A 16,411-nucleotide genomic window follows, 5' to 3' on the forward strand; every position below is an offset into this window, starting at 1 on the left:
AGTGGGAACCAGAGCAACCCTTGGTAACTGGAGGAGAGGCTGCACCAGAGCCAGGGGAGCATCCAGCAGGAGCCTGAGGAAGTTTTTGTCCTGTGTGTCCTGCTGAGGAGGAGAAAGAGCTGATGCCAGTCCACAGGGATGAGTGCACTTGTCTTCTCGCTCCGTACCCACACAACAGCCCTCAGACCCCTCAGCTGAATGACCATAACAAGATGTGCGTTATGGATGACTTGGTAGATTTAAATGTCTCTTCCTTGTCTCTTTTTCCCTTTAACAAGTTCTCCGTGGATTGTCAGGGCTGTGTTGGAGGCTTGTTATTATTAATGCTCATCCTCTGGCTCAGCGCTGTGTGTGGCTGGGGCAGAGCTGAGCTTCAGGCTGCTGTTCTGGCCACTCTGCAGATGGTCATGGCAGGAGCAGGAGAGCTGAGATGGGCAGGGAGCCATCCTTTTGCTGCCCTTGTACAAGTGTCCCTCTGGATACCTGTTAGTCTTTGGGGGGATGTATGCTCATACAGCACCAGCTTTGTATGAGGAGAGACTCCTGAGCTATAAATCTCTGCTTTTCAACTGCTAAACTCCCTTTTGGGTTGTTTTTGACGTTAGGAATTTTCTCTGATAACAGAACTTTATTTGCCTTTAAATATCACTTTGTGACAGGATGATGGAGTGGGGATTCTTGGAGCGAGCCTGTGCCAGCCGGGGAAGGGAAATTTCTGCTGCGGCTTTTGTTTCCTTCCAGCACTGACATTTTAGCTCTTTAAAGAGTACGTTTATTTTGTGCTTGGCAGGGGTGTGTGTGCACACATCAGTGTCCAGACAGATGGGAGCAGCCCAAGCAAGTGCTGCTCCCCCTTCCCTGTGGCACCTGGGGAAGGGGAACTGCTATGTGGAGAGCCTTAAGAACATGAAATAGAAGTAAGGATGTTGTGGTATTGTGTGCAAGGTGCAGTGGGAACCGGTTACCCCAAGATCAACCCAAAAGCCAAGGCCCACAGAACAGCTTCATACCCATAGTGTTATGTATTGTAGCGCTGCCTGCTCCGGGCAAGGTTAAGTCTAAGGTGTCTCCCAGCACAACCTCCTGAGTACAGCCCGTAGCCACAGAGTCTGTGTTCTGTTTGCATTCTGGTGGGAGCTGAGCTCCCTAATCTGGCTCTGCAGCAGCCATGTCATAGTACGATCCTTTTAGATACGGAGGATTTTGCTCTGCAGGCTGCTTGTGAGCAGCAGCATCTGCAAAGTGCCAGCTCGTGTATTCAGCTTAGATCTCTCTAAGCTCTCTCTGGTTTTCACGATGCTTTGAGCAGCCAACTAACTCTGTGTTCCTTTCTTCCAGCTCTTCCACGTAGCATATGTCCTGATCAAATTTGCCAATTCCCCTCGTCCTGACCTCTGGGTGCTGGAGAGATCTACTGACTTTGGCCTTACCTACGAGCCCTGGCAGTATTTTGCCTGTAAGTATGCCAGTGTTCCAAGGGAGCTGCAGCCTCATGCCAGGTAGTGGAGCCATGGTGAAGGCAGCTCTTTGAGGCTGGGTTTGGAGTGTTTTAGAGAATACTCATTCCTTACCCAAATGTATGTGAATGCCAAAGTTGGCATAGTTGGACCTTGCTTGTTTAGGTCTGGAACATGAAATTTCTCATCATCTTATCATCTCCTCCCTGCCGTTCTCTCTGTCTGTCCTGTACTGCATCCAGACTGATGTATTTCAGCTCCTCCAGAAGCAAACCAGCTTCCAAGTAACAGAAAAGTCTGGATGCAGAAAACAGTCCCTTTGTGCTTATCAGCACTGGAGATCGGATACAGCCTGTGCAGGGCAGGGAACTGCTCTCCTGCCACTGTGCAAGGTGGGATCAGAGACAGCGGCTGCAAACGGTGGCTGCAGAGATCCAATCTGTGCCTTTGACTTCTCTGATTAAAACCTGATCCCTTTGTAGAAACAGCTGCTTCTACAAACCCCTTCTCCCAAAGGGTCTATGGGGTAGCCAGATGCTCAGGAACTTGTTAACCACCAGCTCCTCCCTGAAGCAGCCTCAGTAATTGGGAGAAGATGTGAGTTAAGATCTACAGCCAGAGCTTAAAACCTGGCAAGGACAGACCTCAGATCATGCAGAGGCCTTGCTGTGCATTGCCCTTAAAGGCTCGTATTTCTGGCTTACCTGTCAGCCTGTGCTTTAGGTTTGCCGGCCTTTTTTTGTGCAGGAAGAAGCATCTTGGGGTCTGTTACAGTCATATTATTGCATGATCTGGGGCTGAGCAGGGAGCTCTTGCCCCACTTGCCTGTTTCTGCGTGCAGTGGCCATGCTGCAGTGGCTGGAGTCCTCTTCCCTCCTGCAACACCAGTTCCCGTTACCACCCCCCTTGAGAAGTGACGTGCAGTGATCCAGCCCAGTGGAAAATTCCCATGGAAATAAAGAGGTGGCTGCTCCAAAACCTGCCAGATTCGCTAGCACAACAAGTCCTTTGCAGAGGTTTATTTTTGGCCTGGGGAGTTCTGTAGGTGGTCTAATAAAAACACTGCTCAGCTCAGTAACAAGAGCTGTCAGAAAGTGAAGCGTCCTCCAGAGACACCAGTGACCTGGGTGTCACCTGGGTGACACCATCCCCATGGGCTCAGTGCTGCCCCTCGAGCCCTGCTCATCACAGGGGGTGTTGGGTTCCCCAGGCTGCCCTGTGCTCCCCAGCCAGGCTGCTGAAGTGTTTTTGGGTTTATCCCTGTGGGGTCAGGGAGTGACTCATGGAAAGCATCTGTTGGTGCAGCTGAAGGGCTCTAGAGGGACCGTGGCAATGCAGATCCTCCATGCATCACGGCAGGAAGCTCCGTGCTTTCCTTGGCCACCAAAGGAGAAGCAGGAACGCTGGGGAGAGCACCACTGGTGGTGGTGTTTATCTGCATGAAGGATTCCCCACATAGCGTTTCAAATGGGGACAGGACATGAAAGATGCTCAGTCCCAGCTGCCCATCCAGGCCCACAGAGCCCCAGCTCATCGTGTTGTGCAGGATCAGCCCACTTTGTCTCCCTTCGCTGGGCAGTGCCACCATGGAGGAGCAGGCAGCCATAGCACAGTGGGGCTCTGCCCTTTCCTCTGCCTAGGGTAGGCTTCTACAGTTTGTTCCTTTAAAGCATTGCTGTGGTTTAAGGCTGATGGGTTGCTCTGGTTTAGCTCAAAGAGCCCAGTCTCTGGCTCACATGGTTGTGCAGGTTGCGGTAACTGGAGGAGTTCTTTGGTTTTCCTGAGTAGCTGCTCTTGCTGAGCATCCTGTCTCCATGCCCAGCCACGAAATGATGGAAATCCATCATCTTGAGCCAGTGGTGACAGGCTCCTCACCTGGGGCTTCAGAATAAATTGCCTTTAAAAAAGCATCTGGTGAAGCTAAAGTTTGGCGGCCAGGGATCTGATGTTAAATGTTTCCACACCATCTTCCTGTGGATGCAACCGAGCTCCTGCTGTTGCCAAAACAGTGTTTCATGGAGCGAGGCCACATTGCTGGAGATGAAGCAACAAGAGAGAGGTGAAGGCAGGGGAGGCAGTAGCTCAGTGTGCTCCCCCCTTCCTGTTCCTCCTGACTGGCTTAGCCTACCGGTGCAGCCCGTGGAGTGACGGGCATGCCTTCTGGAGGCACATTGCAACAGATCGGAGGGATTACTCCCATGAATTAGGTTGATGTTTTCCCACCAGCTCCCTGTGAGCTGAGCAGCACTGGCAGGAGCAGCAGCTTCTGTTGGCTGCCTTCTCTTTCTTCTCCCTTGGGAGCATTGCACTGCTGAGAGCTCCTGGCACAGCTGAAACGGGATTAGGAAGAAGCAGCCTTTGCCCCAGCCTCTTCCCTGGGGGAACAGTCCCTGAGAGTGGCACTGTGCGGGTTTTGGCATGGGTAGATCTAGATGCTCAGCACCCTGCTCAATGGGGTCCTGAACTGCCCCAGTATGTTCACTTGGCTCTGCCAGCACAGGATGTCAGACATCCTTGGGGACAAGTGTGCTGGACTTGAAGGAGGAGCCATGCAGGGAAGCCAGGACATTCCTGCCGCAGCAAGGAGTGCCTTGGCATGCAGTGTTCCCAAAGCAGGTTGCAGGGCCAGCAGTGTGACTGCCTTTAGCCAGCCTTGCATTGCCACTTAGTGGCAGTAGCCCTAGACTGCTGTCGTCAAAGGGTGGTTATGGGTGGCTTTGGCATTTCTGTGGTGGTTGTGCCTTGTGGTTGCTCCCACTGTGTGGTTCTGTGCTGGCTCGCTCCTTGGGACCTTAAAGAGCCACATGAACATCATGGTACGAGCTCCTCCATCAGCAGAGCTCTAGCAGCATGGAGCCCTTCCTCAGTTCAGCACAAGCAGTGTGGGAAAATCAATACAGGGCTCTGAACTGTTCCTTTTCTCTCGTCTCTGGTGGATAAACAGCTTCCAAGAGGGACTGCATTGAGAAGTTTGGACTGCAAACAGTGGATCGTATCACCAGGGATGACCACGCCATCTGCACCACGGAATACTCCCGGATTGTGCCTTTAGAAAATGGGGAGGTGAGTGCTGCACATTTCCATCCCCTGGGGTCTCCAGGGTTTCTCAGTGACCGGAGATGCTCGTATTGGCTTTTGGATGCCACTCAAACTATTCAGTTAAACCAGATGAGGCTGGCAGGGAACCACTTCAGTTGCCTTGAAGGGAGGTAAGGATTGGGATCGGCTGAGGGAGGGATTAATTTCCTCCACCTCACAGGATTGCACAGATTTGTTTTCACAGAGTCACAGAATGGTTTGGGTTGAAAAGGACCTTAAATATCATCTGGTTCCCACTGCCGGCCATGCGCAGGAACACTTCCACTAGACCAGGTTTCTCCAAGCCCCATCCAATGTGGCTTTTTCCCTCCTTGCCTTCACAGATTGTTGTCTCTCTGGTGAACGGGCGCCCAGGAGCCATGAACTTCTCCTACTCGCCTCTCCTGCGGAATTTCACGAAAGCCACCAACATCAGACTGCGCTTCCTGCAGACCAACACGCTGCTCGGGCACCTCATGGGCAAAGCTTTAAGGGACCCTACGGTGACAAGGAGGGTAAGGCAGACCTTGATACCTCTTGCTAATGAGGTGGAAGTGTTGGAGGGCTGTGCGTGCCACCTCTGGGGAGAAGGCATCCCTGGATGCTGCCCATGGAGACTTTCTCTCTCTGTACTTGTGCTCCCCAAGTGTCTGCAGCGATGTCACTGCTGCTGTGGCTGCTTGGGAAGAGGTTGCTTAGCACCAACAGTGTGAAACTGGGAAGTGCCTCCTGGCATCACATGTGGCTTTCTGGCTGTGCTGGGAGACCTGACTTATAGCTAATGGGCTCTGTTAGCAGTGATGGGTCTTACAATAGGTAGATATTGCAGCCTGCAGGGTCCAGCTTGTCACTGTAAGGGAAATATTCCAACACATCACTTTGCTGCTGAGTCTAGGGCAGTCATGAAGCTTATTCATAAAGATACTAATGGCCAACTTTTCTTGTGCTCTCCAGTATTACTACAGCATCAAAGATATCAGCATTGGAGGGCGCTGTGTCTGCCATGGCCATGCAGACGTCTGTGATGCCAAAGATCCCAATGACCCTTACAGGTACATTTTCCAATGTTCTTTGTAAAACTGTTTGAATTGTGCTGAGAGTGAAAGATTCCAGTAGGAGTTGTGTCCTGGCCCGAGCTCGTAGTTGTGCCAGCACTGTTGTTCATAGCTCTGCCCTGAGAGGGGAGCTGAAATTGGTCCAGCTAAAGTAGCAGAAACTAAGCGCTCTGTTTAAGCAGGCTATTTTTTGGCCACATCAGCTCCCTGGTCTGGTTTCCCTGCCCACTTTGCCATCCCCATGGGAGCAGTGCTGCAATGGGAGGGTGGGTGCACAGAGACAGTACTGTTGTTGACCATGGAGCTTTCTCACCAAAGCCCAGGACTGGTTTCTGAACTTGCCCAGAGAAGTCTCTTACCTCCTTCATGGCTTCTTAAGCTCTGGGGCAATGCTTTCATAAACAGATGCTCTCCCAAGAAACCAGAGACTCTACTGCCCATTTCTACTCATAAGAACCATAAATTGGTTGTATTACATAGCTAAACAACTACTCTTTGCAAAAGAACAAGAGCATGCAAAGCAGTTACTTTTTGGCTCATGGGAGTCTTCCCATCTGCCTTGGCAACTTGAAATGCCAAAGAGCTGCTTCAAACCATGAAAGTTTGCTTCTTAGCCATCTGTTTGCAGCCTGAATATTGCCTTTATGAAAGGGATGGATAGATTCAGCTGGACGAAGGAAGCTTATATTTCTTTCTCATCAGGATCATGTAGAGCTTTTGGATCTTCTAAAATAAAATTCCACTGAGTCCCAGCCAAGGTTAAAGGTGCTAAGCACTAAACAAAGATGTATTGGGAAGCAAGCCTGCCTTAGTGAGCCAAACCCTGACAAAGGGAAGTTCATAAATATCTGAATGCACAGTTCCTTGGTTTTGTTTTATCTTTTGGTGCTGCTGGATGCAGCATCGGTGTCCTAGGGCAAAACCACTTCATGGTGCTAAGTGATTCTTTAACATCTTGGTGTACTGTTGGCTTGGGGTTTTCCAGGAAGGGAGGGAGGATTGAAGGAGTTGTGTTGGGAATCTTTGTTCAGTGCCACTTCTCCTGACAACTGTCTCTGCCTCCCCAAATCCTCCTCCTCCACTCTCATCGGGACGCATTTGGCATCTTCACCCTTGGCCACAAACCGTGCTCTAATGTTGCAGCACATGTTCATAAGCAGCTGTTGCGTTTCACACAGAGTGGATCGTGCTTGCCAGGAGGAGAAAACATTTCCTACTTGGGTGCTTTGTACAGTCAGCACAGAACATCTGTAAAGCCCTTTGGGATACATCAGGACAAAGCTGCTGGGTAAACAGAACTTCCCTTGGCATTGCTGTACCCTGTTAGCAAGCCCAGGAGCACGGAGAAGTCAGCAGAAATATAACATTTCAGTTGAGAAAATGAGTAATTGGTGAAACGCTGCCATTCTCCAAGGCTCCAGCAGCAGCTGTGTGCCGCCTTCCCGCTGAAGTGGGCGCTGCTGGGCAGTCATCCCACCCGTCCTGCCCTCAGGTAGCCCAGAGCCAGCATGCTGATACCTGCCGTAACACTGCATGGCAAGAGGCAGTGCAGAGGCAGTTTGGGTTCAGCTGCACTGTCCCTTCTTGTCATGGGTCCCAGCTGTCAGAAACGTGTCATTTCTTCAGAAACCTGTGCAACCCATCCAGGTAGGATTGTGCTGTGTCCCTCTGCACGTGTCCTGCCTCTTCTGACGCTGATGTGTGACAGCAACAGGGCAAGGAAATGCAAATAGAGGGAGACGAGGAATGTGAATTGGCCCGGCACTATTAAAAATCCCAGTTATGCCTCAGCCTGTCTGGGAGGTCTCTGCCTCTCATTTTAACTTCTCTCTTCTGCACATGCCTGTGTTTCTTGTGCCTGTTGCCCAAAAAGGCAGGATGAGCACTTTGATAGAGGTGAGGTGAGCTAGAAATCTTGGCAAAGGCTTTAGGACATGATGGAGCATGTTCGTGAGCTGACTTCCTCACCATAAATGATAATGTTTACCCAGCTTTGGAAAGCTTCTCTGAAGTGCCAAGTTACGGAGGCTGCACATCCAGCTGTGTTAAGCTGATCCCTGCATGTGTGTGTGCATGGGTCTCACTGTATGGGGAGGCTTTGCATTTGTTGCAACTGTCTCTCTTTACCCCAGAATCCAATGGGCTGCATTAAGGGACATTGTCCTGGTTAAAGGTGAGCACCAGAGGATCAAGCATAAACCTTTCTCCTGGCAAACCCCATGAGCAATGAGAAAAGCATCAGCAGGGACCTGGCACGTAACAGACGGAGAGCCCAGACAGGAACCATGTGTTAACGCGTGGCTGACGTGAGCTCAGGAGAGCCCTGCAAGTGCTCTCCTTCTGCCTCATAAGAGCGACTCTCTCTGGGGGTTCATTGCCCCATCACGGGTGCTGCAAGAGAGGAGACAACCACAAAGTCCAGCTGGTGTTCCTGTGCCTGATGCTGAAGATAACCAGCAAGACAACAGCAGCCTGACTGGTCAGAAGCAGATCTGCAGGAGGAGATCAAGGATGCTTTCCCATAGCTGAATCCTGAACCTTGCCCATTATGGAAGGGGAAAACACCGTGTGTACTGGTAGATCTGTGAATCCCTTTTGCAGGTGATTTTCCCTCAGTACAGTGAGAAGCAGTCAGAGGAAGGGGCTGTTTTTTCTTGGTTGTGCTACTAAGATGTCCTGGTCAAAAGCAGATGCAGTGCTTGTGTGCTGCTCTCAGTCTGACTCAGCTGCTTGCTGGAAACTGTTCTTAGTGTCTGTTACTGAGCATCAGTTCCAGTGGGAAGATTGTGGTTTTATTTTTTATGGCAGGATGACCAGGAAATATGTGCTATGTGAACACAGCCGCTCCCTCTTCTTCCTTGTATATATTCAATCAACGAAACATGTAAATATTGTGGCTTATGCATACTTGTGCATAATTCACTTGCAGCACAGACTCAGCACAAGGTGCTGTAAAGTTGCTGTGATAGATGAGCTCTCCGAGAGGTCATTGCTAACTCTGGACAGCAGAGACTAAATAAATAGCTCCTCCTCCATCTGAAATGTGCATCTTTACTCATTGAGTGCCATCTTTTTGCATTCTGGGAACTGAACCAGTGCTTTCAAACATCTTGAGCATTAAAGAGCTGGAGTGTGTGGTTGGAGCCATGTCCTCCAGCCAGGGAGATTAACACTGCTCAGCAGGTTTATACGTTGCCTGACTCAGTGACCATCTTTCTCCACACACGTGTATATGGCTGAAGCAAACCTGCCGAGTGTTGCCCCAAAATTTCAGATCATCCCATATTTCATTTTAATGAGCACTTCTCCCATGCTCTGGCTGTTCACTGTACATACCCTTGCAGGTCCCACAGCTTAAAAACACGTGTAGGTGGAAAGCACTCAGCTCACTACAGCCTTGGTGGAGCGTGTCCGCGCTCCTGCATCTCACCCAGAATGACTGCTCCATTTGTTCCTAATGTTTTAAGAAATTACATTTATTTTTAAACACGGCTTTTGAATGGAAAAGCATTGAAGGAGGGAGAGATGGGAGTGGCAGCCCAGCCCTGAGGGGAAATGAGTAATAACAGATAAAAGCTGGAACATGCTGTATTATCCATAAGTCTAATACAACAGAAAGCGTTTGTGTTGGATGGGAATCGCCTTCTGCTAAGTGGAAGTTTTAGAGGTGATGTCACTGATGTTAATGAATCACCGTTGCAGTCGAGCAGGGACAAGATCCATCAGTCCAGGGCTGAGATTTCTTGTCTGGTGCCTCCGGAGCCGCCTGTTTACCCAGCACAGCCCGGCCTGTGCCGGCTGGGCAGAGCAGGAGGTGGATTGCACAGGGAGCATGGGGACAGCATCTACTAAAGGGCTTAATTCAAGTTTCATGGCCTTCCTCTCTCAAGCACAGGTATTCCTGGAGGAACAGATGGGACCCATGTGGCCCCATCCCTGTCCAGCTCTGGGCTACCATTTATTCCTTTCTCGCTACCCCTGCACAGTGGTGGAGACATCTTTGCGCACCATGCTGGTCCCTCGCAAGTAATTCACTTCAGCTCAGGCTGCTGCATCCAACCATTTCACATGTTATTGTCTGGCTAGGCAGTGGCACACTGATTTTAATCTAATCCTTGTCTCCCTGTGAAGAAAATAAGAGTGATGCTAGAGAAGGAAGAGAGAGAATGGCACTGGAAGAGCAAGTTTGGCTTAGAAAACATACAAATCAGCAATTCAAATGTTAAAAAAAGCCTTAGAAGCCTCTTTTTAGACTACTTGGATTAACAAACATCCCTCCTTCGATCCCTGTCGTGGCCACGGGCTCGGCTGTACCATGTTCCTCTCCCTTGCAGGCTGCAGTGCGACTGCCAGCACAACACCTGCGGCGGGTCCTGCGATCGCTGCTGCCCCGGCTTCAACCAGTTCCCGTGGAAGCCTGCCACTGCCGACAGTGCGAATGAATGCCAGCGTGAGTTGTAGCGGGGTTTTCCTTCCTTTTCCAGCTGCTTTGCAAGGCACAGCTTGCCCTGTCCTCCACCAGCCCCTTGGTGCAGTGCAGAGAAGCTGTTCACTGCAGCGGTGGGGTTTGTGGCGTGGGGCATTGCGGGAAGTGAAGGTCACCGGCACTACAAGAGAGAACACTTTGCACAGTGGTTAGTTGTGCTCAGTCGAGGCTCACACAGGGAGGCCCATTAGGTCTAATGGGACTTTGATTCTGCTTCTGTTCCTGTTCCTCCGCCGTGTGCAAGGGTTCGTGCAGTCAAGACTCGTTGCTCAATTTTTTCTCCAAGATGAATTACATTTGGATGTGTTTACACACAGGATGTCTTTATTTGTCCAGAGAAACCTTTGGTACATGCCGACAGTGGAATTTATGTTGTACTGAGAATGCAGAGCGTGGAGCATAGTTACCTCAGACAGTCTCTTACAAACTCAGGGCAGCAAAGGACAGCTGGATCTCAATCTTGTGGGTTTGTAAAGAGCACCCTCACTGGGCGCTCACCTCTATCCTGGGTGGGATAAAAGAGGCAAGAATGTTGCCCTCTAAACCAGACTACTTGAGGCCCCATAGTTGGGTAATTTCTTTCTCGTCTATACATGCCTGCACATATTTTACTTCTGATTTTGTGCCTGCTGCGTTCTTCCAGTGCAGATTGGGCTTTGTGAGAGAGTTGCTGCTTCTGTGGTTTTGAACAGGAACACTTCTGGGAGCTTGACTGCGCATGTAACCACCCAGATGCATTCAAGCACCTTTCCTCATGGAAAAGTAACCCATCCAAAGTCAAACCCACGAGGCAGAGTTCTTATCTGAAGATCCAGCTGGTGACTGAAGGGTCTCCATGGACTGGTGGCTTAGCTAACATCTGTATTTTCAGCTTGCAATTGCAATGGCCATGCCTATGACTGCTACTACGACCCAGAGGTGGATCGCCACAAAGCCAGCAAAAGCCATGAGGACAAGTTTGAAGGGGGAGGTGTTTGCATTGACTGTCAGGTAGGCCTGAAGAGCTCCTGTGTTTGTTTCTGCTGTTGCTGGCAGCTCCGGCAACCCCTCATACACCCCCTTACCTAGAAATTTAGTCTCAGCTATGGATTAAAGGAGTGTGCACCAGTAATGAAAGCAGCACATGGGTTTGTAGCTGTCCCCAGGGTAGCATCATTACCTTTCCGATGCTTTAGGGTTAGATCTGCATTGGGAGGGACAGATTGGTGCTGAGTACATTGGGAAGTCCCTGCCTGGTTTGCAGCGCTCAGGTGCTGCCACCTCTCTGGATCTTTCTCTGACCACTGAAATGCCAGGCTCCTCAGTCTCTAAAGTTCCCAGTGGAAGTGGGGAGAGTGGCTCTTCTGCTGCCAAGGTGACTGTGAGCTGGTTAATTCATGTCATGATATGAAACTTTCAGCTGTACTGTCTTGCTGGGAGGAAACAGATTGCTCCCATCCTCTTAGCACAAAGTGGGCAGGGTGTTTTACCATCTGAAGCAAGTGAAATGGGCTCAAGGTCAGTATGAACCTGAAACTTGTACTGTGTTTATAGGAGGATGCAGTTTGCAGGAAATACTTTGTTTTCAAATTGATGTACGTGAAATTTTGAGCAGATTTACGTCTTCTGTGTGCTGACGCTGCTGAGCTGCTTCCTCTGACCCTGAAGCTGTTAGTACATCTCGTAGATGAACATCAGTCCTGCAGGTAGAGGAACTGATGCCCCCCTAACCCACTGTTTTTCAGCATCACACCACCGGCATTAACTGCGAGAGGTGCATCCCAGGATACTATCGGTCCCCTGACCACCCCATCAACTCTCCATACATTTGCTATCGTGAGTGTAATCTCCTCTGCAGGTTGTAGATACTCTCCTGGACTTGGTGGCACTGGGAAGGGTGGTCTACAGGATTGGGCTGGGAGACCTTTCTGGCGTAGTGAATCTGGCACCATGATGTGGCCACATGGGTGGTTTCTGCTGCAGCTGGTACAGATGTATGTGTCCATGCAGGCAGTATGTGTGCCTGCAGTCTCTCTGTAATCAGAAGTGGAGGCATGTTCCAAAGGCTGGAATGAGCTAAAAATGTGTTGTCCCCCTTGCTGTTCCCAGAAGGAAATCGTGTCTTAGCTGTCATCTCTATACTCTTTCAGCTGGCAATTGCAGACCATTGGTCTCCATACCGTAAGGGAGGGATTTCTAGACAGCAGTGGGTTATAGGCTTGCTAGGGAGCCCAGCTCAGTCTGGGGGCTGTGACACATCAGCTCTTTTGCACTGTTGCCATCAACATCTCTTGGGCATTTGGGATCTCCTGGAGAATCCAGCCGGGACCATGCTGCTTTACTTGGGACCTCACAGTGGGACAAGGACAGCGGCAACAGTTCCTCTAAACCAGACCCAATCTCTCTTCATTTTTGGAGAGTATTTGCAGCAGATGGGGGGTCTCTTCCAGAGGCTCTATGTTGTAGTGATGCTTCTACGGTGCTCATGGCTAGCGAGGGTCTCAGTGACAGCCGCTGCTGGCTTGTCCCTCCCTGCAGGGTGTAACTGTGAGTCTGACTTCACTGATGGTACCTGTGAGGACCTCACCGGCCGCTGTTACTGCAAACCCAATTACACTGGGGAGCACTGCGATGCCTGCGCCGAGGGATACCTCGACTTCCCCCACTGCTACCGTAAGTGGGGGCTGTGGGGCTGTGGTCAGGTCTGGGACCCCATAGACACAGTGGGTGAAGGAAGAGCCAGCAGCTCCAGATGGGGCTGCCCTCCGGGTACCTTTCCCCCACACCATGTGGCAGTTCCCAGGAGGTGTTCTTGCAGGCAGGGACAAGTCGAAGTTTGGCTTGGGTGGAAGCTGGAGCAGAGCTTAGCTGGGCTGAACCAAGCTCACTGGAGTCAACAGAAGCTTCCCTTTTGGCTGGGGTCTCATCTCTCTGTGAAAGTCATCTTTCCAGAGCCCAGGTTGAGAATGGCTTTTATGGATCTTTGTTTAGTGGGATATCTGCACTTCGTTCCATGTTTCCACATCTGCATTCAGCCTGTTCAGCTTTGGGACTGTCAACCCCTTGGTATCCCGACAGGATTTCTTTGACCTGTGCAATGTCTCTTTCTCTGTGCAGCCATTCCAGCTTTCACTCACAATGATACTGGAGAACAAGTGCTTCCTGCAGGACAGATAATAAGTAAGCAGTGCAGTTTTCCTTGGTTTTTTCTCAATCACCATCCTGTCATTTTTGTTATATCTCACCGTCCAGTGCAAGATCAGGTCTTCAGCTTACAGGGCACCTATGTTGTAAGAGACAGCCCTGACACAGAGTGGTTTTGAGAGAGGATGCAGCTGATGGGGATGTCCCTTCTGGCCTCCCTGTAAAGGAACATCCCCTAAGATCACAGAGGGGCTGTGGCTCAGCTGGAACCTGAGCTGAGTTCTCCCAAATCTCAGCCTTTGGGTCCACATACGAACCTGTCCTTCTGCCACACATGCTTGCCCTGTGTTTTCCATGTGGTGGGTCCATGCTGATGGCCCCTCTGCCCAGAGCTGCTTGCTGTGTTGCTTTCTCTGTTGTTTTGAAAGCTCACCCATGCCCTCATCCCTGCTCCCCTCCACCTCCCTCCTCTCTTATCCTCACTCGTCTCAATTCATTTCCCTTGAGTTTTTTTGTCTCTTTTCCCACCGAATCCTCCCCTGTCTCATGCTCCCCAGTGCGCTCCAGATAACCTTTTCCTTCCTCTGATATTTTAAGCACTGTCTTCAGGCAGTTTTTTCTTTCCTGAGCTGCAGTGTCTCACTTCCTTTCTCATTTCCCCACCTCCTCTTCCCTCTGGTTCTTGGATGATTTTTGCCCTTCCCTCTCCCAGCTCTGCTGCTGTCGGGGATGGCAGGGCTGGCCTCAGCACTGCTTGCCTGCAGCACCCACTTGCCCTGGTAGTGGGAAGGTCTCAGGTGCAACTGAGCATGGCGTGACCAGAGAAAGCCCAAACCCCAGCCTTGTTAGCCGAAGGCTCTGGTTGTTCTGCAGAGCTCTTGGGCAATGCTGCTCTGAATCAGCTCTGTGGCTGAGGTCTCCCAACTACCCTGCAACCCCGTGAGCCTGGTGTGCTCATCACCTGAGCAGGGGTTGGTTAAAACATTTGCATCTGGTAGGAAGGTTATTAAGAGGCAAATGCTTGAGCTATTGCCTCTTGTGCCTCCCGTGTCCTTATGTATCATCTGCTCAGCAGCAGAGATCAACTGACAGCTATGTGTGGTGTTTCTTGTGTGTCCCCACTGCAGACTGTGACTGCTATGCCGGTGGGACCGAAGGCAACGCCTGTCGCAAAGACCCTCGGGTGGGGATGTGCGTGTGCAAACCCAACTTCCAGGGAGCACACTGCGACCAGTGCTCCCCTGGCCACTACGGACCCGGCTGCCAGCGTGAGTGTCTCGGGTTTAGCAACCCCAAGCTACCTCCCTGCTGGGGAGGAGCGTGCCTCCCCCTGTCCTCCACTCACACTGGAATTCTCCAGCCCCACTTCCAAGTGGCAAATTCCCATGATTTTTGCTGGTATTTTCCACCCAACCCTGACCTTCCAGCATCCTCCCAGCCTGGGGGGCTCTTGAGAAATTCCCTGTGGATATAAGCTATGGGCCAGGCACGCTTACTGTCAGCTGTGTTCCCCATGGTTTCTCCAACAACTGCATTTCCACCCCAGAGGAACAGGCGCTCTGGTTCATTTCCTAAGGAGGGGAAAGATGAAGAAGCTGCTTATTTATTAGTGCCCCTTTTGCTTTCCAGCCTGCCAGTGCTCTGGCCCTGGTCAGTATGATGGCACCTGCGACAGCGAGACAGGGCAGTGTCTGTGTCGAACGGGATTTGAAGGGCACATGTGTAACCAGTGTGCTCCTGGCTACTTCAACTACCCTCTGTGCCAGCGTGAGTATCTGTCATGGGCCTGGGTGGGCATGCACAAAGCCAGAGTGTTCTGGCAAGGTTCTAAAGGACTGGAAAGTGGTTTTGTGGGTGTTTTAGGGGGTATAGCAATGGCTAAAGATCAAGTTTGAATGCTTAGAGCACCACCTAAATGCCCATCTAGGAACCTCGGGAGGGAAACTGTATTGCCATGAGCTTTGTACTGTGCCCCCAGTACCAGGCACATGGTTTCTCTCTGTTGCAGTATGTGGCTGCAGTGCTGTCGGAACGCTGCCAGGAGGCTGTGACTCTGATGGGAAGTGCTTCTGCAGACCTGAGTTTGCGGGGCCACGGTGTGAGCAGTGCAGCCCTGGGTACCACTCCTACCCTCACTGCTATGGTAAGGGCATTAACCTTCAGTCACCTGCTGAGAAACATGCCTATTTTTTGCCAGATTTTAGTGTTTCTCAAAATCAAAATCTGTGTGGTTTGCACTGAATTTGGCAGGCTTGTTTTGGAGGTCATGGATCATGCCCAAGCCTGGAAGACAAAGCAGTTTTTATCAGTCATGGTTCCTCATCACAGCCCTGCTGTGACCTGGTGTCTCAGCTTATGCCTTATTTCGTCTTCTTAACATTAACCTACTAAACTGTTGAGGAATGTTAAATGGGCTATAAAAAACCCTCAGTGGCATTTTCCTGGTATAGCTGTGACTCCAGCTGAAAATACTGCCTGTCTTTCAGGGGATTAAGGAATTAATTTAGTTCTGATGGAAATGGCTAATTCCTGTGGGGCTGAATGATGATTCAGAGCAGCAGTGGCTGGCTGCGAGTCATCGGGCTGTTGATATTCCTGTTCTTACAGCTTGCTCTTGTGATTCCCGGGGTGCTGTGGACAACAACTGCAGCCCTGCTGGCCAGTGCCGATGCCACATGAACTTTGCAGGACATACCTGCAACCAGTGTGCCCTGGGCTTCTATGGGTACCCCAGCTGCACACGTGAGTAACCACCACTGGGTCTCAAGGGAGGGAAGGGAATAGCTGCTGCTGGCTTAGTGATGGCTTTCCTTTCCATAACCAGCCTCCTGGGGAACTTTAGATTAGATATTATGAAGAATTTCTTCCCAAAAAAGGTTGTCCAACACTGGACGAGGGGAAGTGGTGGAGTATTTATATGTAGTATATGTATAAATACCTCAAGGTATTTAAATGACATGTAGATGTGGCACACAGGGACGTGGTTTAGTGGTGGCCTTGGCAGTGCTGTGTTAACGTTTGGACTTCATGATCTTAAAGGTCTTTTCCAACCTGAACAACTCCACGATCCTCTGATTCTATCCACTTCCATGAGCATTGCATCACAGAGCTGCTGGTACCAGGGCTGAGCAATGCCTGTGGCAGGTGCCAGCGGCCCCAGACGCTCTGCATAGCCCTCCCAGCAGTGTCCCCATCTCCCTCCCTGCCGGCAG

General features: G+C 50.7%; 1 protein-coding gene across 3 annotated transcripts in view; it reads left to right on the forward strand.

Moving 5' to 3' along the window:
• LAMA5 (laminin subunit alpha 5) overlaps positions 1 to 16,411 on the forward strand; it is an 83,705-nt gene that overhangs the window by 33,431 nt on the left and 33,863 nt on the right. For all 3 annotated transcript variants that reach the window (XM_065691388.1, XM_065691389.1, XM_065691391.1), the window contains exons 3-15: positions 1,339 to 1,456; positions 4,402 to 4,520; positions 4,880 to 5,050; positions 5,490 to 5,587; positions 9,925 to 10,040; positions 10,948 to 11,066; positions 11,801 to 11,891; positions 12,594 to 12,728; positions 13,173 to 13,235; positions 14,327 to 14,467; positions 14,829 to 14,966; positions 15,208 to 15,342; positions 15,807 to 15,941. In XM_065691388.1, coding sequence (XP_065547460.1) covers positions 1,339 to 1,456; positions 4,402 to 4,520; positions 4,880 to 5,050; positions 5,490 to 5,587; positions 9,925 to 10,040; positions 10,948 to 11,066; positions 11,801 to 11,891; positions 12,594 to 12,728; positions 13,173 to 13,235; positions 14,327 to 14,467; positions 14,829 to 14,966; positions 15,208 to 15,342; positions 15,807 to 15,941 — 1,579 coding nt within the window. The remainder of the gene's footprint in view (positions 1 to 1,338; positions 1,457 to 4,401; positions 4,521 to 4,879; positions 5,051 to 5,489; positions 5,588 to 9,924; positions 10,041 to 10,947; positions 11,067 to 11,800; positions 11,892 to 12,593; positions 12,729 to 13,172; positions 13,236 to 14,326; positions 14,468 to 14,828; positions 14,967 to 15,207; positions 15,343 to 15,806; positions 15,942 to 16,411) is intronic.

The sequence above is a fragment of the Lathamus discolor genome, chromosome 11 (assembly GCF_037157495.1).
Source record: "Lathamus discolor isolate bLatDis1 chromosome 11, bLatDis1.hap1, whole genome shotgun sequence".
NCBI classification, from domain to species: Eukaryota; Metazoa; Chordata; class Aves; order Psittaciformes; family Psittacidae; genus Lathamus; species Lathamus discolor.